The sequence below is a fragment of the Mus caroli genome, unplaced genomic scaffold (genome assembly GCF_978045245.1).
Source record: "Mus caroli unplaced genomic scaffold, Mus_caroli_1 scaffold_6, whole genome shotgun sequence".
NCBI classification, from domain to species: domain Eukaryota; kingdom Metazoa; phylum Chordata; class Mammalia; order Rodentia; family Muridae; genus Mus; species Mus caroli.
In genome coordinates, this window is record NW_028227261.1 from 25,880,380 (window position 1) to 25,906,023 (window position 25,644).

The 25,644-nt window shown below is 52.8% G+C and overlaps 2 protein-coding genes across 17 annotated transcripts in view; one reads left to right on the top strand and one right to left on the bottom strand.

The window, feature by feature from the left end:
* The window catches only part of Epb41 (erythrocyte membrane protein band 4.1), a 147,909-nt gene extending 132,980 nt beyond the window's left edge, over positions 1-14,929 (top strand). For 10 of the 16 annotated variants that reach the window (XM_029476056.2, XM_029476053.2, XM_029476057.2 and 7 more), the window contains 6 exons: positions 3,116-3,565; positions 4,683-4,811; positions 10,544-10,645; positions 11,762-11,842; positions 13,649-13,753; positions 14,331-14,929. In XM_029476056.2, the coding sequence (XP_029331916.1) occupies positions 3,116-3,565; positions 4,683-4,811; positions 10,544-10,645; positions 11,762-11,842; positions 13,649-13,747 (861 nt within the window). In that variant the 3' untranslated portion in view covers positions 13,748-13,753; positions 14,331-14,929. The remainder of the gene's footprint in view (positions 1-3,115; positions 3,566-4,682; positions 4,812-10,543; positions 10,646-11,761; positions 11,843-13,648; positions 13,754-14,330) is intronic. The other 6 variants (XM_029476058.2, XM_085838900.1, XM_085838901.1 and 3 more) reach the window with 1 other exon arrangement.
* Positions 14,930-16,283: 1,354 nt separating this feature from the next.
* On the bottom strand, positions 16,284-20,279 carry Tmem200b (transmembrane protein 200B). The gene is made up of 3 exons (XM_021159828.3): positions 20,189-20,279; positions 18,960-19,045; positions 16,284-18,494 (listed from the first exon to the last, which is right to left on the bottom strand). Exon 3 carries the CDS (start codon positions 18,472-18,474, stop codon positions 17,620-17,622), a length of 855 nt encoding a protein of 284 aa, XP_021015487.1. The 5' UTR covers positions 18,475-18,494; positions 18,960-19,045; positions 20,189-20,279; the 3' UTR covers positions 16,284-17,619.
* Positions 20,280-25,644: the final 5,365 nt, after the last annotated feature.

Consider the following 25,644-nt stretch of genomic DNA (forward strand, 5'->3'; position numbering starts at 1 on the left):
TGGACTGTTGTGATGGTCAGTCTGTTCTTCTTAGAGTAGTTGGACATGTGTGTTAGTCCTGCTCAGAATCCTGCCTTAGTGCTGTGGGAAGAGAGGAGCCTCAGAACCAGGGACAGACCTGAATCTAAACCCTAGTTCTAACTTGCTTAAGCTTTCTGTTCCTCCATTTCTAAAATAAGAATAATGACTACACGAAGTGAGATAACAAAGAATTAAATGAGGGACTAGGGAGGTCGTCTAGTGGACCCCAGAAACTAAGTAAAAATGCTAGGAGTGGTGGCACATGCTTAACCCTAGTGCTGGGGTGATAAGAGACAAGAGGATCCCAGGCCCTGCTCACTGCCATACCAGTGAAAACCTTTGTCTCTTAAAAACCAAGTGGCGCTTAAGTGAAGCTAGCAAATGTAAAAAGAGAGCCAGTTGGCTAGGGTAAGTACTCCAGAGTGAAAATGACCTGGGTTAGTGAGGTGGCTCTCAATAAAGGTGCTGAGCCCGACCGCCAGAGATCCAACCCTGGGGCCCACATGGTGGAAGGAGAGAATTGGCTTCCACGAGTTGTTCTCTGACCTCCACATATGCAGGTGCACACTCCCACACCTGTACACAAACACATAAAGAGAGCAGGAATACAGACTCAAACCTGGCACAGTAGATAGACGATGCTACCATTTATCAGCAGAGAAGCCGGGCAGCAACACAGGAAGGTGAATTTTGAGTACAGTACATTCCTTCTAAGGGAGATCGGGGATATCCAGTAAATAGTTGTCTGTATTGCCCACAAGATCAGACAGTGGCACCAACCAGAGAGCTTGACCTGGCCTTAGAGCGTGGCACATGGCTGACCAAGCCAACCACTGTCCGTCTTCCCCCTATTTATGGCAGCTCTTGCTCACAAGGCACTGTGAGTATTATTAAGTTGACATTGCTCTCACTACAGCTTGAACCTTTGGTCTTTTCTCTATTTGCTTTAGGGGGAGGAAAATCAGTCTGTTTAATTTCTGCAAGCCTAATGACCTCAGCTTAATCCCTGGGGCCTCTGAGTGGTGAGAGAGAACCATCAGCCCTGCCCAGGGACATATAAAACAAAACAAAATCAAAAAGAGGGTTTCCCCTAAACAATGTTTAATTAACAAATAACTTCTTGATGGCAAGTCTGTCACATCATCATTTCTGCAGAATGATACAAAGTTGGCCTGCCAGGCATGTTGCATGGCCATAATTCCAGCACTTGGGAAGGTTAATCACAAATTCAAGGCCAGCCAGGGATACATAGTGACACTGTTCTTAAAAACAAAACAAAACAAGGTTGACCATTGTTTGGTTGTCATAATCAGCCAGCCTTCCACTTGTAGGAAAATTATGTAGAGGAGAGAAGTTTTGCTACTCCTCTGCATGTGGCTGGTCTTAGTGCTTCCCAGAGCTGGGCTGGGGTACAGCGTGAGAAGGCCCATTTGTGAGCTATTTTTGGTTAACTCTTTAGAGGAGGGAAAAATCCAAAGGTTTGTGGGATAAGGGTCCTAGAAAGTCGTCGAGTGTGTTCATAGTTATGACAAATCAGTTCTTGTGTCCTCTGGGCCTAGCACATCATAGCTGCCCTGCTGATTATTGGTTGAATTATGTGAAGGGGGTTGGGACCTTAGAGTTGAAAGTGTTTTCATAGATGTTATTATACTTGATCCTAAGGCCTCTACAAGGACAGCTAAACGTTAGTCTCATTTTAAATATGAGGAAACTCACATGCTATTTAGCCAATATATGTTATGTGTCTGATCTACGGAGAAGTAGAATCTCGACCCCTCAGCTCTCTTGCATGCCCTGTGTAATACTTAGTACTGACTAGTAAAAGATGTCCCTGTCTGATTCAGCGTGGGCCTGTTCCAAATGCTCCTCAGCTGCCTGTTTGAAGATGACTTAGGAGTTAAATGGATCCAGAATTCAGGGCCTTAAGAGGGCATTACTTACGTTCATCACAAAATGGGCTGGTTTGCAGGGAAAGAGCAGTGGTTTTTTAAATATAAGTGGATAGACAGATAGTAGGTAGGTAGACGATTCATTGGTTGATCAATTGAGTGACACTGAAATGTGTGAGCTGGCGCAAGCTGCGTATTTTCTCCGGGAACACCTTCCTAAAAGATCCCCTTTCCCACACAGCATGCAAAGCAGTGCAGTGATCTTTCTGAGCTCTGAGACCTGAGTGGTCCTAACTCCCACACAAGGGAGCATGTCCTCATAGCAGCAGAACCAGTACTCGGAAGATTGCCAGAAAGTCAAAGCTGAACGTGAAAGGTGGATTTTAAGTTCACGTTAGTTTATATTATGTGAATGCTTAACTTCTCATGATGAACTGCTTCAGAGCCACAAATTTAAAAAATGATGTAGTAAAAGCTAAATAAATATGTACATCTATGTGTATGTATGTGTGTGTGCATATATACGTGGATACATATCCATCCCATGTTCTATTGAGGAGAGGCATGTAGCCAGAGGAAACTGTTTCCTGGACCTCCCTCCCTCTGTGGTTGGCACGATGGACAGTTCATCTGTGAAGAAGTTTGCCAGCTCATTTCCCATCCCCTGGCCTCAGGCCCAACATCAGGATCAGGTCTGAAGCTATGTATGCAACATGGACTCTACTCCTGTCTCCCAGCTGACAGAAGTCCAAACCTTAGCTTCCTCTGAGGAACCATATGATGTATATAGTGTGGAGATAGGAGAACTCATCAAGAGCGTGTTTTGATGAACTCCCAAGTTACACTGTCTTTTGCATAACTGAACCAGTGAGCGGGAGTGGCAGAGCAGCCTCTTTACGTGTGAACACAGATGCTGTATTCCGAGGGCTGTAGGCAGATGAACGTGCATAATCATGTGAGGTGCACTGAAATTGTTCTCCTGTTGACTCTGGTTCAGAAATAGGTCCAAACAGAGTTGGAACTGCTTAAGCTCCTGACTCGTGTAGGAATAGCTGTTCTTTTAACCATCTTTGGAGCTAAGAGTCTTAGTGGGAATAACATTAATACGTTTGAGACTTCCTGAACATCCTTGCTGATTCTCAGGGTTTCACTTCGATTTCTCCACTTATCCATGATCTTGCTTTGTGTGTGTCATTCATTTGTAGAGTGTAAATGGCATTCGAACAGAGGAGGTGGCTACCGTGACAAAAGGGCCATCCACCTACCCTGCCTCTGAATGGGAGTGCCCCAAACAGTCAGTAGTTCCTAGTCAGAGCCTGATGACCACTCCACCGGAGTCTCCACAGAGCTTTGGTTCTGGCTCCCTCTCCATAAACAGCAAGGAGGCGGAAGAGAAGGAGCAGGGGGCAGCGGGCTATCTTGATGCTGAAGAGATGCCAACAGGCCCAAGTGGGGAATGTTTAGGAGTGGAGGAACAGGCCAGTGCATTCAGTTTCCCAGTAACTCCAGCTTCCTGCCAGCTGCAACTCGGTGGGGAAAAGGCAGACAGTAGCGAAGAGCCGGGTGCAGCCACAGAGACACTTGAGACCCAGAGCGGATCGTTTCTTGACTCTCCTGTGGGTAACCAGTTCCCCACCCTCATTCGAAGTTTCCAGGTAGTAACCGCTTTGACAATGACTCTTTGGGAGAGGGCCGGGCCGGCATCTGGTCTGTGGAGGAGGAGAGGTGGCAGTGGTGGAAAAGGGTGTGGTCTCTGCTGTTCTCAGAGTCACAGTTAAAAGTGAAGCCCCTGAAACTCAGTCAGGAATGAACTCTGACTAGTCACGTTTTCTCTTAAAGTAACTTAACAAAACTCTTAGGAATAAACTCCAGCTATTTACCTCAGAGCAGCTGGTATAAGTTAGCTTCTCTCTCCAGTCTCAAGGCAGAGCTGTGGTGAGAGATGAATTACAGAGACTCCTGTGGGGAGGAGCCTTCAGAGTCCTAAGACCATGCTCAAGAATTTTCCAGTTCTCCTCACTGACATGTGACCCCCACTTCCACTGCCTCCTCATGGGGTTCCGTGATCGCGGGCACTAACTTCTGCACTAAGGTGAATGGCCGCTTAACCTTATCACGGTGGAAATGGTAGTTTTAGGGTGATTGATATCCTGGGAAAGGTGAACAGATAAGCAGAAAGGCCTGTGGCATCCCACTAATGTTCATTCTTTCGGAATTCTGAAATTAATCACCAGGTGGTGGGACAACTGATTTTTTTTTTCTTCCTAGTTTTCCAAATACTGTTTCTTCTCTGTAAATCCAAAGTGAACATCTGACATTGATTTGAAAGAAGTTAATGAATTCCAAGGAAATGTGTTCCAGGGCTTCTGCTGCTCCATATACGTTTGTACTTAGTGGGGGAAATGTGCCTAGTTTTCTTAATTATAATGTCCAGTCACAAGGACGAATAGAAGTGATTTCTATTTGGCAAATAATTTTATATTCAAATTCTGAAGGTTGGTCTGAAGTGTTTTATATCGCCGGTCATAAACTGTCTGGCGTTATAATTTTCCATTAAGCTTATGAAAGTGGCTGCAGTAATACCTCTTTCATGCCCTTCTCAAGACGTGGCACCTCGTCAGGGCTTTCTGGGAACCGTGTCCTTTGGAGAGAGATTCCAACCTTTGCTTGATTCAAGCTAATGCTTTGATCAGATCAGGGTCAGAAGGTTCAGCTCTCCACTGCCTGCAAGAAGATTTGATTTGGCCAACTCTGTTTCTTTACTGTCCACAGCCTCCTCTGGTAAAGACTCAAACGGTCACCATCTCAGATACTGCCAATGCTGTGAAAAGTGAAATCCCAACCAAAGATGTCCCTATTGTCCACACTGAGACCAAGACCATCACCTATGAAGCTGCCCAGGTAAGACACTGTCTGCTGCTTCGGAGAGGGGTAAGACACAGAGGCCCATAATCGAATCCCCACACTGAGGGTGGAGACAGGTGGTTGGGAGTTCAAGAGCCTCCCTGGGCTAGCCTGAAAGACCTTGAGTGGAAAAAGCAAAAATGAAAAAAGGAGAGGAAACGACATAAACACACATCAGATACCCAACAGTTCTATAACAAAACTCAAACGGGATAGAGAGAATCCAAGGAGCGGGGGAGGCAGCTCAGTGGTAGAACACAGAGCAAAGGGGCAGCAGGGTAGCTCTGGCTCAGCCCTGAAGATCTCTTCAGGCAGTCTGCCCACCACCATGGGCCACTTGATGCTTCATCCTCAGGAAGCTTGGAGCGTGTGCTTTGCAATTTGACACAGCATTGTATCCCCTGAGAGGAGCACCTGCTTGCTAGATAATCCTAAACCAGTCACCAACCTCCCCTCACTGGCTCTGACATGGGACAGGATGACACCCCACTGCAGAATTGCAGGAAGTTTGGGTGAAATGGCTCTGCCGAGCACTGGCATCTCCATGATGTTCCTTCCGTCAGTGTCTGTGTGCTCCTATCTCTCGGTGTGGTCCAGAGTGTGGGGTTTAATTTGGTAAGTGTCAAGTTGCCTCGAGGTTCTGGGTGGAGGGTGATAAAGTAGCATCATTAGAGCAATGGCCTTTTTAAGATGATCCAGAGCTGCGTGATGACTGTATTAAAGTAGGGACAGGCCTGAAGACAAGGTTATGACCAGGGCAGATCATGGGAACGGCAGTGAAGGGAAAGATCTGCCAGTCAATAGAGAGAGAAAAGCTATCACGTAGGCCTTAGCAGTGGAGGTGACTGAAGAAGAAGGAAAAAAAGAAAAAGAAACAAACCAGTGTCCTGATTTGTACGTATGCAGAAAAGAACAACTTACATATGCAAAGGATGTGCATGCTTTAAATTGTCACTGCCTTGGAAGCAACCTAAATGGCCGTCAGTGGTGAGCGTTGGTTAAATAAGTTATGGAGCATCCGACTAAGGAACTTCTGTGCGGCTTCTGCTGTGTGAGTTAGCACTGCGGCCAAACTGTAAAATGAATTGTTTTAATATAAACATATACAGTGAATTAATCCAGCAGCTCTGCTTCTTCACCATGGCCAGGCCCCATTAACCACATAGAGAAGCCATGGTTTCTTTCAAGCTGCACCTCAATACCTGGGTAGTTAACTGATCAACCTTAACCTCCCATGCTAATCCGGCCCCGCCTCTTGATACCTGCTCTTTAATATTGTTCTAGCCTTCTCTGCTTCAGAAGGTTCTTCCCGTGGCATCTTCTCAGACACTCTCTTCCTGGCTCCAATCTGAACTCCTCTCCCCACTGCTGGTGGAAGTTCCCACCCTATTCTCTCTTCTGCCCAGCCATTGGGTGATAAGCATTTATTGACAAGGCAAAGAATAAATAGTAAGAATTGTTAGGGTTGGGGATTTAGCTCAGTGGTACAGTGCTTGCCTAGCAAGCACAAGGCCTTGGGTTCGGTCCTCATCTCTGGAAAAAAAAAAAAAAGTAAGAATTGTTTACACAAACTTGAGCCAGGAAATTCTTGGTATAAGCATTACGATGCTGTGTCTGGATTGAAACAAAGAATAAAGGCAGAGAAGTCAGCATTTGAATAATACAAGGGTAAACTTCACATCATACCTACACCAAACGTGGGAATAATATGATCTTTTGTTCATGGGCAGGAAGGAGGGCAGGTAGCCATGTATGCAATCACTACGTGTGATGTGACCTTGAGGCCGTACATTCTCCCTGGATAGATAATTAAAAACAAAGGGCTGAGGGGCTGGGCTAGTTGGTAATGTGCTTGCTGTACAAGTATGAAGACCTGAGTTCAGATCCCAGCTCCCGTGGAAGAAGCCAGGTGCGGAGCAAGCACCTGTCGCCTCAGTGCTGGTGGGCAGGGGTCAGGACAGTCCCGGGAGCTCAGTGTCCAGCCAAACTGTATAAGTTAATGAGCTCCAGGTTCCGTGAGACATCCCATTTCAAAAATAAGTTAGAAGCTAGGCATGGTGGTGCACACCTTTAATCCCAACACTCGAGAGGCAGAGGCAGGTGGATCTCCATGAGTGAAAACCTGTCTTGAAAACAAACAACAAACAAGTAAGATGGAAACAGTTGAGGAAGACAGCCGTTGCTAACCTCTGGGCTCTGCACACACACACACACACACCTGTTTACTCACTTGCGTGCACATGTGTACACATTTATATACACATTTCTACACACAGACACAAACACTCAATGCATGAGAAAAAGGTGGGAGCCATATATGAGGCTCACCTCTGGTCTTAGCACTTGGGAAACTGAGGCAGGAAGACCATTAATTCAAGGCCATCTTGAGCCTAGTAAAACCAAAACAAAAAATAAAAGACAAGTCAGGTAAAAGAAGGGTGACCCTGAGAATGAGACAGGACCTAAAGGTTGGGCAGTGGTGGTGTACACCCTTAGCCCCAGCACTTGGGAGGCAGAGGCAGGTGGATCTCTTAGTTCAAAGCCAGCCTGGACTACAGAGTGAGTCCCAGAACAGCCAGGGCTGCACAGAGAAACCCTGACTCAAAAAACAAACCAGACCGGAACTGAGCCTGCTCGGAAATGAGAGGGAGGCTCACTGCACACCACTTAAGCTTCATGTTGAAGTTTTAAAACTCAGTAGCACATACATTAAAAATTTGGTGGGGCCAAGCTTGGCAGGACAGACCTAGCTGCTCTTGGGGTCTTAGGATTGTGAGTTCAAGGCCAACCTAGGCAATTGAGTCCCTATCAAGATTCTTTTAAAATGCAGGGTAGTAGGGCTCAGTCAATAGTGGGCTGTCTACTAACCCAGAAGCCTGGGTCCCACTCTCAGAACCTTATAAGACAGGCATCCTGTGGAGAGGTGGAGGACCACACATGTATACTGTCTCTCTGTCTATCCCACCCCCTCTGGCTTTACACACAAACTGTGCTTTCCAAGAACTGTAGACCATGCTCAGGCTCCTTAGTGTTTGGATTTCAGTCCTGGGCAGCGACACAAGCTTAGTGGTGGTATATACCATTTACTGTTTTCTTACAAGTGGGTGTCTCACCCACTCAGCACTGACTGGGGTCCTCGAGTGGGAACCTGCTTCCCAAGCTTACACAGCAAGTGCTTTACCTGCTAAGTCATCTCCTGGGTCTCAAGGCCACAGCCTTTCTCATTTCACTTTGATGGACACCTGAGGTGTATCCAGAGTTGGGTACATGTGACCAGAGCTGCTGGGAGCGTTCACATGCACATCTCCGTAGATGTTTTACTTGAATGAAGTGCCTGGCTTACAGGACAAGTGGAGGTTGACAGGTGACTGTCAGGGAAGTGCTGGTGATGGGGTGAAGGAAAGGAGACCAGTGAGGGAGGACTGGATAGGTGGAAGGTGGCAGCCATGACAGGGCCTCCATCTTCCTCCTCCAGAGACAAGAGGAAGAGATTGCAGGTTGAGCAGCAGTTGGAAACACTCACGGGCTCAGCTCTGTGCTCAGGGTCAGCCTCCCTGGCATGACATTTCATAGCCTTTTGTTTGCTCGGCCTTTTCAAGTCACGGTTCTATACAGCCCTGCTGTCCTGGAACTCACTATATAGACCAGGCTGGCCTCGAACTCACAGAGATCCACCTGCCTCTGCCTCCTGAGTGCTGGGATTAAAGGCCTGCACTACCACTCCTGGCTGATTTATACTCTTCCGAAGCACTTCCACTTCTGTGATTCTTTTGATCTTCACAGTGCTGTGTTTAAGCAGAGCACATGCTACAGCGCCAGCTTCTATAAATGAAAACTGGTGGGCGTGGTAGTGCGTGCCTGAAATCCTAGCACGTGGGAAGTAGAGGCAGGAGGATGGTGGGGAGGTTTTAAGGCCAGCCTCAGCTACAAAGGGAACTTTAGGCCAACCTGAGCTACTTGAGACCTAGAGAGAAAGTGAGGAAACAGAAGCTACAGGATCGTGAGTTCAAGTCCAGCCATGGCTATATAGTTTGAAGCCAGTGTGAACTACTTGGAGCCTGGACCGTGAGATGTTTCCATAGCTGGGTGCTAACTCCAGGGAAACTCAAATTCTAGTCTTCAAACAAATTTCTCACCCATTCTGTGTTATTTAAACACCTATCAGCGTATAGGTCCTTGGACAAATCGACCTCCCTGAAGCCCAGTTTTCCTAACTCCACAGAGAACCAAACAGTACCTCAGGTACCTCAGATGTGAGGCAGCAGTTGCATGGTGTGCTCGACACATAGTAGGAGTGTAAAATATACATGTCGGGTCTGAATCTCCCATAGGTAAATGGTCTCAACAAAAGAAAACACTAGTGGGCCAGCCAGCACTGCACTGGTGTGAAGGGTGGGAACCTGGCCTTTCCCAGGGCTCTGCCCCTTCCTAGTTTTCTCCCCCACCCCCCCCCTCCACGGTACCTCAGAGATGTGTTTGTCCAGATGAAAGGTGGCCCTGCTCATAAGTGAAATAAAGCCAGTCATGGTGTTCCACACCTGTGGCCTCGGTTATTCAGGAACTGAGGCAGGAGAGTCACAGGAGCCTGGGGAGTCGAGGCTAGCTTGGCGATTTACATAAAGAGGAGGAGCGGGTGATTTACTGTTGTCTGGTGCGGTGCCCATCATGGAAATAGTGTCCGTTCTCTGTCGTGTGGTACCTTTATGGAGATAGTGTCCACATCTGTTCTCTGACACTAGGGCCCAGGGTTTCTGGTCTGCTAACTAGCAAGCACAAACCTTAGGGAAGCTCTGTCTTCCTCCAGTTTTCTTCTGTCCTGGCCACGGAGGTTGGCTCCACTGCCCACATGCCTGCTGATAACAGTTGTCCCTGGCCCTGCCACCATGTCTCTAGCTTCCTGCTAACGTCATTCCTTAGCTAATCATGACTAGCAGCCTTAGTCCTTGCTTGAGCCCATGTTTTGAGTCCTGGCATTTAAAATACTTATGCCCTTCCCAACAAGGAAGAACCCTCACAGTGAGAGTAGCCAGAGCCTGCCATGCATGTGCTCTGCTTTCTCATGGCTGCTGCTGATGCTTCAGGGGCTCTTTGTGAACTGCAGCATGTTGCCCCTGTGTAGCTGGAGTCACCCTTGAAGCTGCCACACTCCTGCCTCTTTCAGACCTACTCCAGTTATTGACCTAGTGCTGAGGCTCTCGTACTTATCAACATGTTTGGGGAGCAGGGCACTCTGCAGCCCTGGCTATCCTAGAATTTATAGTTCATACTAGCCTCAGACTCAGAGCTCTGCTTGCCTCTGCCTCCCAAGTGCTGGAATCAAATGTGCGTGCCAGCACATCTGACTTTATTCAACTTGTTTACTTGTTTGTTTGTTTGTTTCAAGACAGAGTCTCACTAGACAGCTCTGGCTGTCGTAGGATATTGGAATTGGAGTTACAGATGGTTATGAGCTGTCATGTAGGTGCTAGGGAGGAGAACCCTATCAAACCTAGGTCCTCTGGAAAAACAGCCAGTGCTCTTAGACACTAAGCTATCTCTCCAGCCCCGTTCATCCAGCTTTTTTAGCCAAAATCTTGTTCCCAGGAGATTGGATCTGCTTATCAAGCGAGAGGGCACTGAAAAGGGATTAGATTTTTGAAGCAGAATACAGCTGACGAGCCATTTTGACCCTGGGGGTTTGACCCTGAGGCCTCTTGAGGGACCTGATGAACCTGTCCTTTATTCTGCAGACTGAGGACAGCAATGGGGACTTAGACCCTGGAGTCTTGCTGACAGCCCAGACCATCACATCCGAGACCACAAGTAGTACAACCACGACACAGATTACCAAGGTAAAGGAGCGTCCATCGGCCTGCTGAGCTTGGTGCCCTACCCTACAGGGAGCCTACAGAAGCAAAGGCTCTCAGCTCTGTCCCCAGTGCACTGTTACTCAGTGTCCAAGTTGGAAAGATGCCTTCCCAGGATACACTGGGAAAGCCGCATAGTCATTGTCATTTCATTACACATCTGTCCAGCTTGCTGTGGAGGAAGTTGGAATTCAGCTCTAGACGGGGTATCATCTGGTGGGAGGCTGTGGGTTTTGTCCCCAACATGCAGTCACATACACACGCACACAGTTTAAGGACAAGGATTGTTGATATGATACAATCATACTTTCTGAGCTAGAAGCCAGGTCTGGGATCTGATGAATCAGTTTGTGTGTTGTCCTGAGGCCACAGGAACTGTCCTTCGGAGCTGCAACTCTGAAATCACTGGACCGCTTTACAGGAAACAGTGGGGACAAAATGCCAAAACTTGGAACTATCCTTAGACAATCAGGCAGCCCAGCTTTGCCGTAGCACTAGAGGAAATATCTCCCCAGCCCCCACTCTGAGACATCTCACTCTGTAGCCAAGGCTGACCTAGAAATCACAAGTATTACCTTAGGCTAAGAAGTGCTGGGATTATAGGTGTGTACCACCACTCCTGGCCTGCAATCTGTTATAGGTAAGAAGTTTAGGAAAAAAGAAAAAAACAAACAAAATTTGGCCCAGCTTTGTTATAAATAGGAGGTCCCTGTTTGAAGCTGTGTCCCCATCCTAGAAACAATCAAGTAAAAATACAAGGACAGCATGGCATGCCCCTGCCTCTTGCTGGGTGTCTGTAGTTTTGAGAAAAAGAGAAAAGCAAGTAAATAACTAATTGTGTCCCTTTGTTCTTGTACTATAGAGTCTCATGGACTGAGGTCGGGGAGCGGGGCACTCCTTTCAGCAGGTTGTACCCTGTGCTAAGATATGGAAAAAGGCTGTCCTGGCCAGTGCCAGTACAGTGGTGCTCAGCCTGGGCTATATTCTCAGATAACAAACAAACAAAACATTTTGGACAGGAGCTTTTAGAACCGTCTAGGCTGCCTTGCTTTTCCTTCCTGCTGTGCGTGGCTCTCACTGGGTGTTTTCCTTTGGTTACAGACTGTAAAAGGTGGGATTTCTGAGACCCGGATCGAGAAGAGAATTGTGATCACAGGAGATGCCGATATCGACCATGATCAGGTGGGAATGTGGTGGAGGCCTTGTGGGCACAGTTGCCTTAGCTCTGAGGAGGGAAACAGGCGAGCTCAAAATATGGAAGCCGAGGGGCGGGGCTTCTGGTGGGGCAGATAGGCACGGGTGACTGAGGCAGGAAGTTCACCACAGCCAGCCTGAGCTACACACTGAGACCCTGTCTCAAATAACAAGAAGTGTGTGTGTGTGTGTGTGTGTTGTTGTTGTTGTGTTGTTCAGAGGTGCTGGTGGCACAGAGGCAAGGGGAGGTGCTATCCCCTGCTGCAGAGTGCTGTCATAGCTGAACTAGTTGCAGGGGGCGAGAGCAGAAGGTGGATAGGACACCAGGAAAAGTAGAACTCATTCTATGTCCTGGATCCGTCTCCAGCTTGCTGTGTGACCTTGGGTAGATCACTTTACATCTGATTGTCTCCTCTCTAAAGAAGAGAAGCTCGATCCAGATAATTCCTGGGCCTTCTGGGTGCTAACGTTCTATGTTTTTATGTTAATTAGGTGCTAATTGTGTGCTACAGGCAATTAGAAAATAATAAGGTCAGAATTAATGTTCCCAGCTCTCTGCTGGGGGCTGCTAGAACAGTGAAGCTGCAGAGAGGGGGTGGAAGAGGCTGTGGAGGGGGTAGGCCTGCCAGAGCCTCTGCTGATGTACCTAAGAACAGGAGGCGGCTGGAGGGCTGAACTAACTCACTGCTGTGGACACTGCTCAAGGTCCCAGAAGCAAAGTTGGAGGCCCAAATTGGGGCTTTGGGGCCCATGTGCTGAGCTAGGTGGGTCCTTACTATCAGCCACAACCTGTAGTTTGAACTCTGCTGTGTGTTGTCTGTCTCTCACAAGAGCTGTGGGAAGAAGGTATTTAGAGCAGACAGGCCTGAACCCTATCTCTGCCCCTGATATGTACGATGCTCTTTTGAGTGACTCTGAGCAGCGACTTTATTCTGTAAAATGAAGATCAGCATGGGTCAGAGTCAGTGTAATGACACTCAGTGTAATGATGGCTCAGAGACAGCTCAAGGGCCCCTTGTCTCTTCTAGGAAGGACAGCTGACTTGCCGGCTTTCCTAGAAGGAGGCGGGGCCTCCAGAGGGAGGGCTTGAGCTGGGCCTAGAGAGTGGCAGCTGGGTCAGGGAAGAAGAGCAGGGGCCAGCAGAGACAGCGGTTTTGTGGAAATCTAGATGCCAGGTATTGTCTCCCTCTGGTCCTGGCTGGGGATTGTTCTTAGGAACCATCAGACAGACAGCTCTAACAGGCTCAGACTGGCACCCTGGGACCTAATGGACTATGTGGCAAAGAAGAGGCTTAAATTCAAAAACTCGGTTGTCCTCCCAGCTAAGAAGCAACTTGGCATCTGTGTGGCCTGCAGCTCCTTGTTTGTAGAGTGGAACACAGCACAAGCCTGACTCCCTCTGTTGTGAAGATTCCCTAAATGAATGTGCTTAGGCCAGTACCTAGCACGCCATAGGTCAGCCTGCCTGTGTCTTCCTAACTTCCTTCCACTGGTGCCAAGACACCTCTTCCTTTTTAAAACCTGTGCTTCCCTGCCTTCCCGACCTGACTACCCCGTTCCTGAGTTGAACGGTTTGTGCTCTAGATTTCACATGTGAACAGATCTTCTCCCTCCTGAGGTTGCCCGCTTTTCTGAAGAAAACCTCTGCCCTTCCCTGCCTCTGTGGTCTGAGTCCATAGGTTAGACTAGGACAAGACAAGGCATTGGTCCCCTTGGGCTGTGCTGTGTGCTGCCCCAGGCTCCCTTCATCAGCCGGGTTGCTCTTTGCCTGATGAGCTCTGCCTCTTGTCACAGGTCCTTGTACAAGCCATCAAGGAAGCCAAGGAGCAGCATCCAGACATGTCAGTGACCAAGGTGGTCGTCCACCAGGAGACAGAGATCTCTGAGGAGTGAGCTCAGGTAGGGTGTTCCTTCAGAGATGGGAAGTGCTGCCATCTCAGCCGGAGAGAGTTCTAAGGAACTCTGGACATTTGGGAGCTCCTGCCCCCGAGAGATGTCTGTACTGGGACTCAGGAAAGCAAAGGCATAGGCTGTTGTTAACTGTGTGGCTCCAACCAGAACAGCCGGGTGGTGTGTATCCTTCTGCCTTGGTGTTGCTTGCAGCCCTGAGGAGGAGGAGGAGCAAGAGGAGGAGGAGGCAGCATCTAAATGTGGTGGGTCTGGACTCTCCCCGCCTCTGGAGTCCCCTGCTGCCCTTGACTTGATATTGTGCCCTTGGCAACTCTAGGAGCTGCAGGCCAGAACCAAGCAGGCTGGAGAACAGAGCTGAGGGGAGCGGGGCCAGGGTCTAGAAGAACTCATGGGGGGTTGGGAAGTGTGGAGCTCTGGGGGCCAGGCCAGAGAGCTGGGACACAGGGACAAATGCATGTCTAAAGGAAACAGGGCTGGGCGCCCAGTGCAGCTCCCCATTGCCACAACGCAACCAGGAGAGCCTTCTTTGCAAGGAGGTTCAAACATGTGTTTTTTCTTCACCCAGGGACTGCCCTGCCCCACCCCCACCTGTCCCCATCCAAGAGAAGCCAGCATGTGATAAAGAAACCAGCCTGCAGCAGACTTCACACTCTGAAGACTGCTCCACACCACAGAAAACCAACTTCATTTTCTATTCAGAATTTATACCAAGAGACTCTTGTAGACGCCGCGGATGTCCTCTATATTGTGATACAGAAACTGTCAACTTTTCGCTCTGTGAACTGTTTTTAAGACACTTTGATGTTTTTATGGGGTGGTTGGTAACCTCTCAACCTAGCCTCTCCTCACTCATTTTCAACGCTGACCCTGACAGGATCCACAGACTTCTCCAGGACCTTCCAGAGACCCTGCCAGCTGTTAGAGGACAGAGCCAGCTCAGTGGGACCTCCTGCTCCTCCCCCGGCTTCGTGCCCCCTGGATGACACAAAAACTTCATACACCAGTGACTGTCGGGCAGGACAAGCGCCCTGGTCACAGACCCCAGAAACATGACCTCCCACTGCAGGGTGTTTGAGGCCGAGCCCTCCGCTGAGTATGTGACGTCACCCCCTCTGTTTGGAGCTTCTTTAGGTCAAAGAAATCAATTGCTTTCCATAGAGCTGATACTGTGAACATTCGAACGCATCTGTGGCCTTCGCCTCCCCAGCTGCCCTGTCCCTCCTTGGAAACAGCAGCTTCACTGAGTGCTCCCCAGCTTCCATCTCAGGAGACCAGAACTCATGGAAAAATTAGGCACTTTTGGCTAAAAGTGCGAATGGAACATTTTTAGTTGTAGTCTGGGGAAGAAAAGTTAATGAGGTTTTAAAAATCAGGTCTTGTCGTGTGGGGAGCTTGCACCCCCAGGGGAGAGGCACCTTTACCTCAGTGGATCCTGTTAAGGAGTGCTTCCAGCCTCAGCCTGGGCCCCTCCCACCTGGCATGGTAAGGGACTCTCAGGGAAGAGGTGCATTCTCAGACCTCTGCCACAGGCCTGAGGACGCCCGCCCACTGGGAGCTGGGGCATTTCCATCTCCTGGTGGCCATCCCTGGTCAGGGTGTGAGTGAGCTCTGCTACTCCCCACTCAGTGCCTGAGGAGCCTGTCAGGTTTTGAGAGCTTGATTTTAGGGTGGGTTTTGGATTTAGTTTCCTTTTTCCTTTTTTAAATACTGGTTTTAAAAGGGGAGCCTGACGCCCCCAAGTGAGAATTTGGGGATCTCCCCAACCCCCGACCCCACAAACAGGGCCTCTGTAATCCTCCAGCTAACTTCCTACAAACATCTGCCTGGAAGATTAGTAGAATCCTAATTCTAGGCTGGAATGAGCTTCATGAGGCTTGACAGAGGGTCACTGACAGCCGTGGCTGGGGGCTGAAGGGGAGTAAAGAAGAGCAAAGTCGGAAGCCAAGGCAGCCTCTGGCCTCCCCTGCTGAATGCTCTATACAAATTCAGCAACTTTGGTTTTGAGTGTGCAGTTTTCTTTTAGTGATACTGTTACCAGTGGCAGTTGGCTTTACAGAGGGGGAGCCCAGGTGGGAGAGGAATGGGCTTGGGTTCCATTCTCAGAAGTGAATTGCAGACTGGAACTGAGCCAGAGAAGGCTGGGCTGTAGGGGTTGGATTAGCATGGACTCAAGCTACCACCAGCTCTGAAAAGGAGCAGGAGCCTGCCCACTGGTCATCGTGCCATCCCTATCAGGACCTCAGACCTGGGTACCTGAACTCTGTCCCTCTGCTGCCGCCTCTGTCTGGAAATTGGACCAGAATTCTGATGTCCCTCCAGCCTCCTCCCCCTCCTCTGCTGGCTCTGGCAACAGATCCTGGGATATGGTAATTGTTTGGATTTTCTTTCTTTCTGCAGTTGTGTGTGAAGAACAGGCTCTGTCCAGGTAGAAGGATTGAGGGGCGGGGGGAAGGGAGTCCCATCTCCAGGGTCAGAGACTTGGCAGGACTTTCCCCAAAGTGACTCAGGCACACCACAGTAACAGTCCCAACTGCAGTTTTATTTTTACTTCAGAAGTAGATTTCCTTCAAACCACATGAGATCTCTGCCACCCACCCACAATCAAGCCCTATATTCCCAAGGAGGCTGACTCCTGGGGCCCTCCCCCCAGGCCAGCAGTGTATTCCGGGGATGTATTCTGGGGTCTGAGGGCCCTGGCCCATTCTGAGAAATGGAGCTGTAGCTATGGCCTAGCCAGCACCCCCCAATGCTCGCTCATGGGAAATATCAGCCCTAGGCTGGTTGTTTTTACAAATCTCTCTCAGATATATTATTTTCATGACAAAAATGAAGGAGCTTTGTAAATTTTTTAAAAATTATGAATCGTATCAAGTAGTTGTTTACATTTGACAAAATAGGAACTATGCCGGCAGAGTCCAACCGAAAACCCCATAGGTGAGATAGGCAGTAACTGGGCCTGCTGTCTGCGCCTTTCATAGTGACAGATGTGGCTGTAGTGTTAGGTGTTTGGTCTTGCTTCTTGTATGGCATTTTTCAATAAACTTTAAAAAAAAAAAAAAAAAAAGGCCTGACTGTGAGGATTGATCCACTTTTAAAGTTCTCTTCTAACAAAAGCATGGGAAAATTAATTTAATACCTGGGAAGGGAAGCTGCCGCCGCTGCCGCCGTGTGCAGTGAGCTACCCACACTGGCTAGGGTGCAGTGGGAAGGAAGTGCTGAGAACTGGAGGGTGCCTCTGCCAGCTGGGGGAGGCTTTGCACACAGGCCAGACAGACCTGTCTCCAGGGGAGCAGTCCGATCCCAGGGTCAGGGCTTTGGCAGTAGTTAGCCCTGCCGGGACAGAGCTGCTTGACTGAAGGAAGAACAGACCTGAGGTGGTGGCAGTTAGAGTTGCGGTCACTGCCCCAAACAGCTGCAGAGGGTCTCATATCACCTCATCGCCCACCTTCCCCCGGTGGTCCCATTTCCACCAGGACTACCAACTTAGAGGGAGCCTGTCCCAGCCTGGGACATCCCAACCTACCACTGTTGTTTGCCAAGGAACCCCGTGCATCTCACGATGCTCTTGGCCTACCCTACAGCCCTTCAGGTGCCGGTCCTGGGCTAAGGCCACATGGGCTGAAGAAATTCCTGAGGCTGAATCATGCTGGTGTCCACATTAACACATGCCCCTGGAGCTCATTCAGTGCAGCTGGCACTGCTACACATGCAGGTCAGGAGCCTTAGCGGCTGCTGCCACCACAATATCCATCCTAGCCTCGGAGGTGACTGGAGCAGCTATTGGGCACTGGACTTCTGGTGTCCCGGTCCCATGGTCCACACTGGTAGCCTCACAGCAGGTTATACCTTGCACCTCAGACCCGGGCCCCCAAATCTCCGCCTAATTTGGCATAGCCCCCCAAACTGAGTCGGTCAAGCCGTGGCCAGCTTCGGTGGGCACAGTCCCGAGTTGCTGGCGCCCCCAGAAGAAGCTCCCCTAGGCCCAGGTCCAGAGACTTGGAGTGCTCGATGCAGGAACCAGAGGGCTGCACCGTGATGATCACGTGTCCAGTCTGAGTCCGAGGACCCCAGGGTGGTGGCAGCCCCGGGCCCTTCAACGGGTAGCTGTGGAGCAGGGCAGGCAGCCCCGATCGAGGGTTGGCAGGTTCAGAGCGCAGGCTGCGCACCGACGGGACGGGCGAGGGGCCCCTCCTCGGGGCCAGGTCCCAAGTCTCGGGTTCTGCGACGGCGCCCGGGGACCCATGCGCAGGACTGGGCAGCAGCGCGTCCCAGCCTGGGCCGTCGGGCGGCCGCAGCGCCTGAGCCCTCAGCATGCCCCGGCGGAGACGCCGGGTCTCCAGGTCGCGGTTCTCGTAGAGCAATGTGTTGGCACAGATGAACACGAACAGGCCGACGCCCATGATTACCGGTCCCAGCAGCCGCAGGCGCTCGTGCGGCCCGTGCGCGCGGCCGGTCCTCGGGGCGTGGGTGTGGGAAGCGCGGCCCGGCCAGTAGCCCGCCACGGCGATGCCCATGCCCACCAGCACCACGAGCGCGCCCAGCGCCGCGAACGCCCCCGACGGCGAACGCAGCCGCAGCCGAGCCCGCACCCGCAGCGGCTCTGGCGGGGAGCGCGGCCGCCTCCGCCGGCCCAAGCGGCGGCCCAGGCGCGAGACGCGGCCCTCGGGGCTCCTGCGCGCGCCGCCATCTCCGGGGCTCCCGGCCGTCATCGCGCGGTCGTCCGGGCGCTCTGCGGGGAAGAGCAGAGAGGCAGACACTGACCCGACGGGCCGGGCTCCGGGGGAGGGATGCGCGGGGCCGCCTCGGCCGGCCGGCCGCTTGGAGATCCCTGGCGGCCACCCCCGGATTTTCCCGGGGCCGCAAGGCAGGGAGCCGCCCCCGCTCGGGTTTTCCGCAGCGGAGCTGGGAGCCAGCGTTGGCCGGGCCCGCGGGCGGTGCGCAGGGAGGGGGCTGCGGGGCTCGGGTGCAGCCGGGGCTGCGGGGCTCCTGCAGCCTGCGCGCGCTCCGCTCGCCCGCCCGCCCGCCCGCGCGGGCCCCCCTTGCGATCGCGGCCCGGGTAAGTACCTCCCGAGCTCGACCCCACCCCCCGCACGTGGCCGCCCCGAAGTAACCAGGGGAGGGGGTACTCGGATCGCCCGGGGCTGCGGGGCTCGCGCGCGCGCGCCCCACCTCCCCCTTACTGCGCTTTACATACCGCAGCGAGGGCCGGCGGAGGTGTCTCTGACTCCGGCTTCTCCTTGCTCGCCCCCTCCTTGCAGACTTCCTCAGCCAGCACTGGAGCTGCAGCAGGAGAGACTTGAGCTAGACTCTGGGAAAAACTGCTCTGGCCGACACCAGCCAGTCAGAGCAGAGGAAGCAACGGCGGACTTTGTCCAGGATTCTTCTCCACTCCTCCAGAAGAGGCCTCCCCCTCCCCCCACAGCCGGGCTAGAGCCGGGGCTGGAGGCAGGGGACTGCCAGTGCTGGACGCAGGTCCTCGCCGGACGGACTCTCCTCCTGGATCGCTCGCCGGCCCAGGCAAGGCTGTTCCCAGATTGCGGTGTTTCCGATTCGGGCTCCCGGGGATGAATCATCCCCCTTTCCCGCCGCCTGGCCTCTTTTCCAGCCTCCTCCGCCCGAGGCCTCCGTGGGCCGCGTCCGGGCCAGAACAGCACCGCCCCGGGGTCGGGGCCGCACGCTGGAGCCGCTCCAGGAGGCCTTGTGCCCTGGTCCCGGCGCCGGGAGGCCGCGGGCAGCGGGGTCCGGGCGTCCGGTCTCGGTCCCCGGTGTCCCGGAGAGAAGCGGCAGCGGCGCCCGTCCCGGGCCTAGCACGGAGCGACCCCGGCCCGAGGCCCTGCAGACCCGGCCCGGACCCCCGCACCCCCGCTGCGCCCCGGGCCGGCTTCAGGAAGGGCGCGGGATGGCTGAGCCCCGCCCCGGACCCCCGCGACCCGCCTCCGCCCGCGCCCTCGACGGAGAGGCGCCCGGCCGGGCCCCGCCGACGGCCCCGCTCGCTCCGCCGGGCGCGCGGCCAGTTTCCATGATGTGGACTCGGCCCGGGAGCCCCCGCCTGGGATTGATTAGCCCGCGGCCCGTGCTAATGAGAGCCGGCTGCGCGCGCGGCCCTCGCCCCTCTGGCCCCAGAGACCGGCATCCCCCGGCCGCAGAGCCTCCCAAGTCGATCTGGAGAAGGCGCCCCTGCCCCACAGACGCTGAGCCCTCCGGTTCCCTCTGCTCTCGAGGGCTGACGCCTGAGGCATCTGCTTATGTTGACTTCCTACTCACTCGCCCGCCAGGCGGGCCGGTGTGTGTGGATCCCCTGTCTTGCAGGTGTCCCTCCCACAACTGAGACCACAAGCCCAGTGCACAAGCTTCACTCTCAGCTGCCTGGGCCTCCTGACCGGTCCCTGAACCCAAACCTCCACTGGAGAGGTCCACACTCACCTCCAGAGCACACTTAAGCCCCAGCTCTCCTCTTCATCTAGAACCAGCCGGTTCTTTCCTGTAGCCACTGTCCTCTTCGGGGCAACTCCATCTCTTAGAGTCCCTGCAGTCTGCCCGCCGCCTGTCCCTGCCAACTGGTCTGCAAACGTCACAGAGCACCGTCCCAATGTGCATCTGCCCCTTGCTGAAAACCCTCTATGGCTCCCTGGTGCTGTCCGAATGGTTTCAGAACCGGTGTGGTTTGAGCATGCTCCAGACCTTCTCACCTGGCCCGTGTGGCTGAAGCTGCCTAGGTCCCCAGTCCCTCTGAGCTCTGGCCCCCAAGGCTTATCCAGTTTCTGACTTTTCTCTCAGGAACACGGATTCCCCTTTGCACCTCGTGCTCCTCTAGAGCCCTGGGCCAGGTCTTCCCTCCCGTGCCCCCTCTGCACACAGCTGAGCTGACAATGCTCTTGGGGATTGCCCTTTTCCCGGGGAGGGGGGTGGGGGGGGGAGCTGGCCGGCATTGAGGTCTGAGGCCCAAGGCTGGTTCTGACTTGCTCCTTTCTGGAGCCTTGTGCTCGAGGGAACGTGTGCCCTAGCTGGCCCTCCATGCTAGAGAGACATATATATGTGAGGCCTGTGACTCCTCCATTCCCCTCCTCTCCTCCACCCTGGTCCCTGGAGGAGGAAGGAAGGAGACGGTGGGAGAGGAGAGCACACCTAAGCTCACAGGGGCTCAGTTTCCCTATCTTTATAAGAACAAATAGCACCACAGTGTGTTCTCAGAGCTGAAATGCTCGCACACATGTTGAACACCTGGAGCAAAGTGCTCGCCATCAGCCTGCCTGTCCTCTGACTACTGCCTCAGGCATTGGGCTGAGCTGTGAGGGGGTGGTGACCACTGATCCCTTTCCCAGATAGAACCCTGGCTCTGGTTCTCTCTGAGAGCTCAGAGAAAGTGTAACAAGCAGGAAGATAGGAAACCAGGATGGGGAGGCAGGCCTCCCTTCCCACAGGCCTCCCCTGCAGAGGGACCTCCCAGGCTGGGGGCTGGGGGTGGGGATTCATCCTGTCTCTGCAGATGTGTGGCTGGCCAGAGGCCTCTGGCTTGTGACAGTGATAATCCCCAGGCAGTCTGGACCTGATTTGATTCTGCCCTGGCCTCTGTGTGACCTAGACACCCGCTTTCCCTTCTGAACTGGGAGGAGCCTGAATGGATGGGGGTAGAAGCCAGAAAAGTGACACCATCACCCTGAGGCCATCCTGGAGAAGGGTGCACACACACACACACACACACACACACACACACACACACACACACACACGAAGAAAACCAGAAGACAAGCAGGCACAGTACCATGTGCAGGGTCTGGAATCCTCATCTTCTCTTTAAACCAGGAGGGCGTGTGCAGCCTGAGCCATCTCTAGCTGGCGGCAGTGTGCTCTGTACACCCCTGTCCCTAGTGACTTTAACCCAGAGGTGTATCAGCTCGGTCAGCTAAGACTTTAGAGTTGTCCAAAGGACAGAGTGTGGTTCTGCGCCATCCTAGCAGAATGGTAGAGCGGGACTGGGAGCAGTTGAGTGAGCCCTGTTTCACAAGATGAACCCAGACTCCCAAACCCCAGCTCTATTTCCTGAAGGCTGAGTCCCAGAGAGGAGGAGTCCCTTGCCCCAGGTGGCCCTGCCAGTACCTGGCAATGTTGGGATTCAGGCCTCTGAACTAATCCTACCCACCAAGAGCTCAGGTCCTTAGAAGGTAGTGGCTGTAGCTCGCTGAATCCATGCTTGCTCTGGAAGTTCTACTCTGGGTGATGCTGGGCTCTTTCTAGGTGTCCTTGGGCTGCTGACAGGAAAATTAATGTGGACTCTGTGACTCTCTAGAGCCTAGAACGGAGAAGGCAGAACTTGCTGACCCTGGAGCCCCTGAGGGAACAAGGCCCTTGTGACAATAGAGCCGTCTCCCCAAGCCGTACTTGGATGGAAGTTGATTAGGCTCCTCTCTCTGGTCTACCCAGTTCTTTGTAGTCTGTGAGGTGGGCTTTCACCCATATCGGTGTAGAACCAGCTTTTGTGGCAGGTGTACCCAGCCTTGCCCTGCTCACATCTATGCCTGCTCGTGAACAAAATAAGAAGACAGTATATTTTTTTAAAGATTTATTTATTACATGTGAGTACACTGTAGCTGTCTTCAGACACCCCAGAAGAGGGGGTCAGATCTCATTACGGATGGTTGTGAGCCACCATGTGGTTGCTGGGAATTGAACTCAGGACCTTGGGAAGTCAGTCAGTGCTCTTAAGGAATGAGCCATCTCTCCAGCCCCAAGAAGACAGTATTAACCACTTAAAGGACCTTGGGACTTCCCATAGTCCCTCCCACTAAAGAAAAGGCCAGTCCTTTTCCTTAGCTACTTCTCTGCTCTCTTACAGGTCTGCCCTGGGGTAGCAGACCTGTCCACTTAAAGGCTGTGGAGGCAGCAGGTGCCCTAGGGAAGTCCCAGCTAGTTCCTCTGAAGACTTGAGGAAGCCTGGTGGAGCCCTGGAAGTGTCCAGAAATCTCAGCGGCAGTCATTTTAGCTCCATCCTACCTCCTAAAAGTTCCAACTAGGCCTTATCAGAGCAAACATCTTCTCCTGGTCCAGTCAACTGGAACAGGACAGGGCAAACCAGGAAGTCCAAAGGAGCCAGGGCTGGGAGGAGTTTTTCAAAACCCTGGGAGGGAGTGGAGGGTCCCACAAAGGACTTGAGCTGCTGATCTGCCAAGGCCTTGGAGCAGGGCTGCTGGCTGGAAATGTGGTTTTCCTCTCCACAACAGGTGTGGCCCTGTGCCCATCATCCCCACCCTACTCCTCCTGAGCACTTTCAGCTGATAGGGCATAGCAGGAACCCCCCACCCACCCAAGAGAAGAGTGGGGGAATATCTGCCCGTTTGCCTCCCTGCGCAGTAAGGTTGGGAAATGGCATCGCGGTGTGCAGAATGACCTTGGAGGGGAGTAGGGTGGCAGGTCATCCACCCACCCTGGTGTAGTCGCTCCTACCACAGACAGAGTATATCTCTGTCTGATGGGTCTGTGGTGATTTCCACTGGCCCAGAGGACAGAGGTCCACTCATAAGTCCTCATCTTTGTGTTTTGTGCTGGAAAAAGCAAGGTAGAACCTTTAGCTGTTGGGGTCCCTGGGGTGGCTGTAGGCTTGTCGCTCCACCACCCCTAGGTGGTGGCACTTGCCTTGCCCTTGTGGTTAAAGATGTTTGCTCTCCCTTGTCTCCAGGAGCCTGACCCCAGAGAATGAGGAGATGGGGACCCCAGAGCACAGCCAAGATTTCGCGGGAAGCTGGGAAATGGGGCTATGAGACAACTAGGAGTCCGCCACAGACACCACAGGAATGTGGCAACTCCTTTAGTGACAAACTACACTGCCAATGAGGCTCATAGGCTCCAGACCCTGTAGGAGGTTCCCAGCTAAGGGAGAAATGGAGCATGTGTGGGGCGCCCCCTGGCGGTCGGGCCGCAGCCATGCCCGAGTGTGCCCGCTGGCCTCACTAGTGCCCACCTGTCCTCGATCCTCAGGAACACCTGCCCTCCGGCCTCACGTGTGAACTCCCTGCAAACCACCCTGCTCCCCTGGGGAGGTCAGAGCAGATGTCCATCCCAGCCCCTGCCACGTGCAGCTTACGTTGGGCTCTGTAGTGCTCTTAGCAGCCCTTGCTCCCCCAGGCCCTCTTGGTCAAAGTGTGCAAAATCACCCCATAACGACAGAGCTACGCTCCATTCTGTACTGTGTGGGTACTGCCCTGGTCGGCTTGCATGGATGCAGCCCTAGGTTGAGCATCCAGCAGGCCTGTAGAGGAGCGCCCCTTCATCAGACAGAGTATATCTCTGTCTGATGGGTCTGTGGTGACTTCCACCGGCCCAGAGGACAGAGGTCCACTCATAAGTCCTCATCTTTGTGCAGCTAGCTTCCTAGTGAGGCTCTGCGTCCACAGTCACACCATTCAGTTGACAGGGCAAGGCTGCAGGCCGCAGGGGGACCTCCACAGTTGTCATGACCCTCAGTCGTGAGATGGGACTGGCGGCCTCCAGCGTGGGATGCCTCTCCACTCTGCTCCAAGCCCGATCCTGCAGGTGCGGGGTGGGGGGTGGTGGTGGGGGTGGGTTAATGGGAGAGGGGAGGTGTCAGCGTCTGAACCTCAAGGCTGTGAGCATCCAGAGGCCTCTCTACACAGAGCTAGCAGACAACCATGGCCCAGAGCATTTAAGTAACTTAGGAGGATCATCCAGCAGCAGTAGTCTCAAACCCTTCCTGGGAAAATGCAGTCAGCATATCGCACATCACCTTCCCAGGGCCTCACCCCTGCATGCACCTAACATTTAGGCATCTCAGATCAATCGCCTCCACCATACTCCCCGACAAATCACTACAGGGGAAAGGAAAGACTGTTCTCCCGGGCGTGGGGTGGGGTGGGGGCGTCTAAGTCCTAGAGGATTCTCCCTAGAGCCTCATCTGGATGGTTCAAAACTCCCCTACCTATATATGTATATATGTTTCCGCGCTATTGGCTCCAAGCCGAATTCCTGGTTTAGAAGAATCACCCATGATGCCCCAGGACGGTTTTTTCTTTTTCTTTTTTCAAACATCTTCAGTCATTCCTTTCCTGCCAAGAGATGCTGGAGGGCCGAAGATGAATCAAGTCAGTGAAAGTTCCACGGTCAAGGTGGATGGTAGGTTCCTGGCTCGCCCCCACCTCGCCCTACCTTTCCCCACCCACCCCTGTAGCCTGCGCAGCAGATCGGGAGGGAGGGATTGCTGCGCTCGGCTGCGGCTGCGGAATGGTGCCTGGATTTACGAGCCCGCCGCGTGGTGGGGCTTGGCTGGCCTCCCTCCCCAAGTCGGTTATAAATAACGCCAGTGTAAAGGCCTTTGTACTGGGCACTTTTCTTTACCCTCTCGGGATTAATGTCTGGGAGGGGACGACTGCCCAGCTTCTGCCACATCCGATCTCCCTCTTGCCCCGGGGTGGTTCCTAATTCCCTCCAGCAGCAGTTCACACTCCGGTCCGCAGCCCTAGCCCATAACCGGTGGTACCGGGCCCAACGCAGTACCGTCGTTGTGATTTGCGTTTCTTTAGGAGCAACCCAGAGATTGTTGGTGGACAAGAAGCACTGGGGTTGCCTAGGAAGTAAGGACTAAAGATAAATGTATTCTCTTAATAAAGAAAAGAACTGTGATTCTAATGGGGTCCCCTGAAGTTCTCAGTTGCCTTGGAGGTTCCTTTCTCGAGATACCCTCCACGAGTGCAGAACCTCGCCTTCTAACTCCTTAAGTCATCGTGAGGCAAAGCCAAGAACACAGCGACCAGGCAGAGAAAGGCCAGACCCTCTCAAAGTGTCAGCTCCGCCTGAGCCCCAACGCACAAACCCTGGTTCTACTAAGATGTTTTGTTTTAAGACAACTCAGTTCTGAGGATCTCTATGTG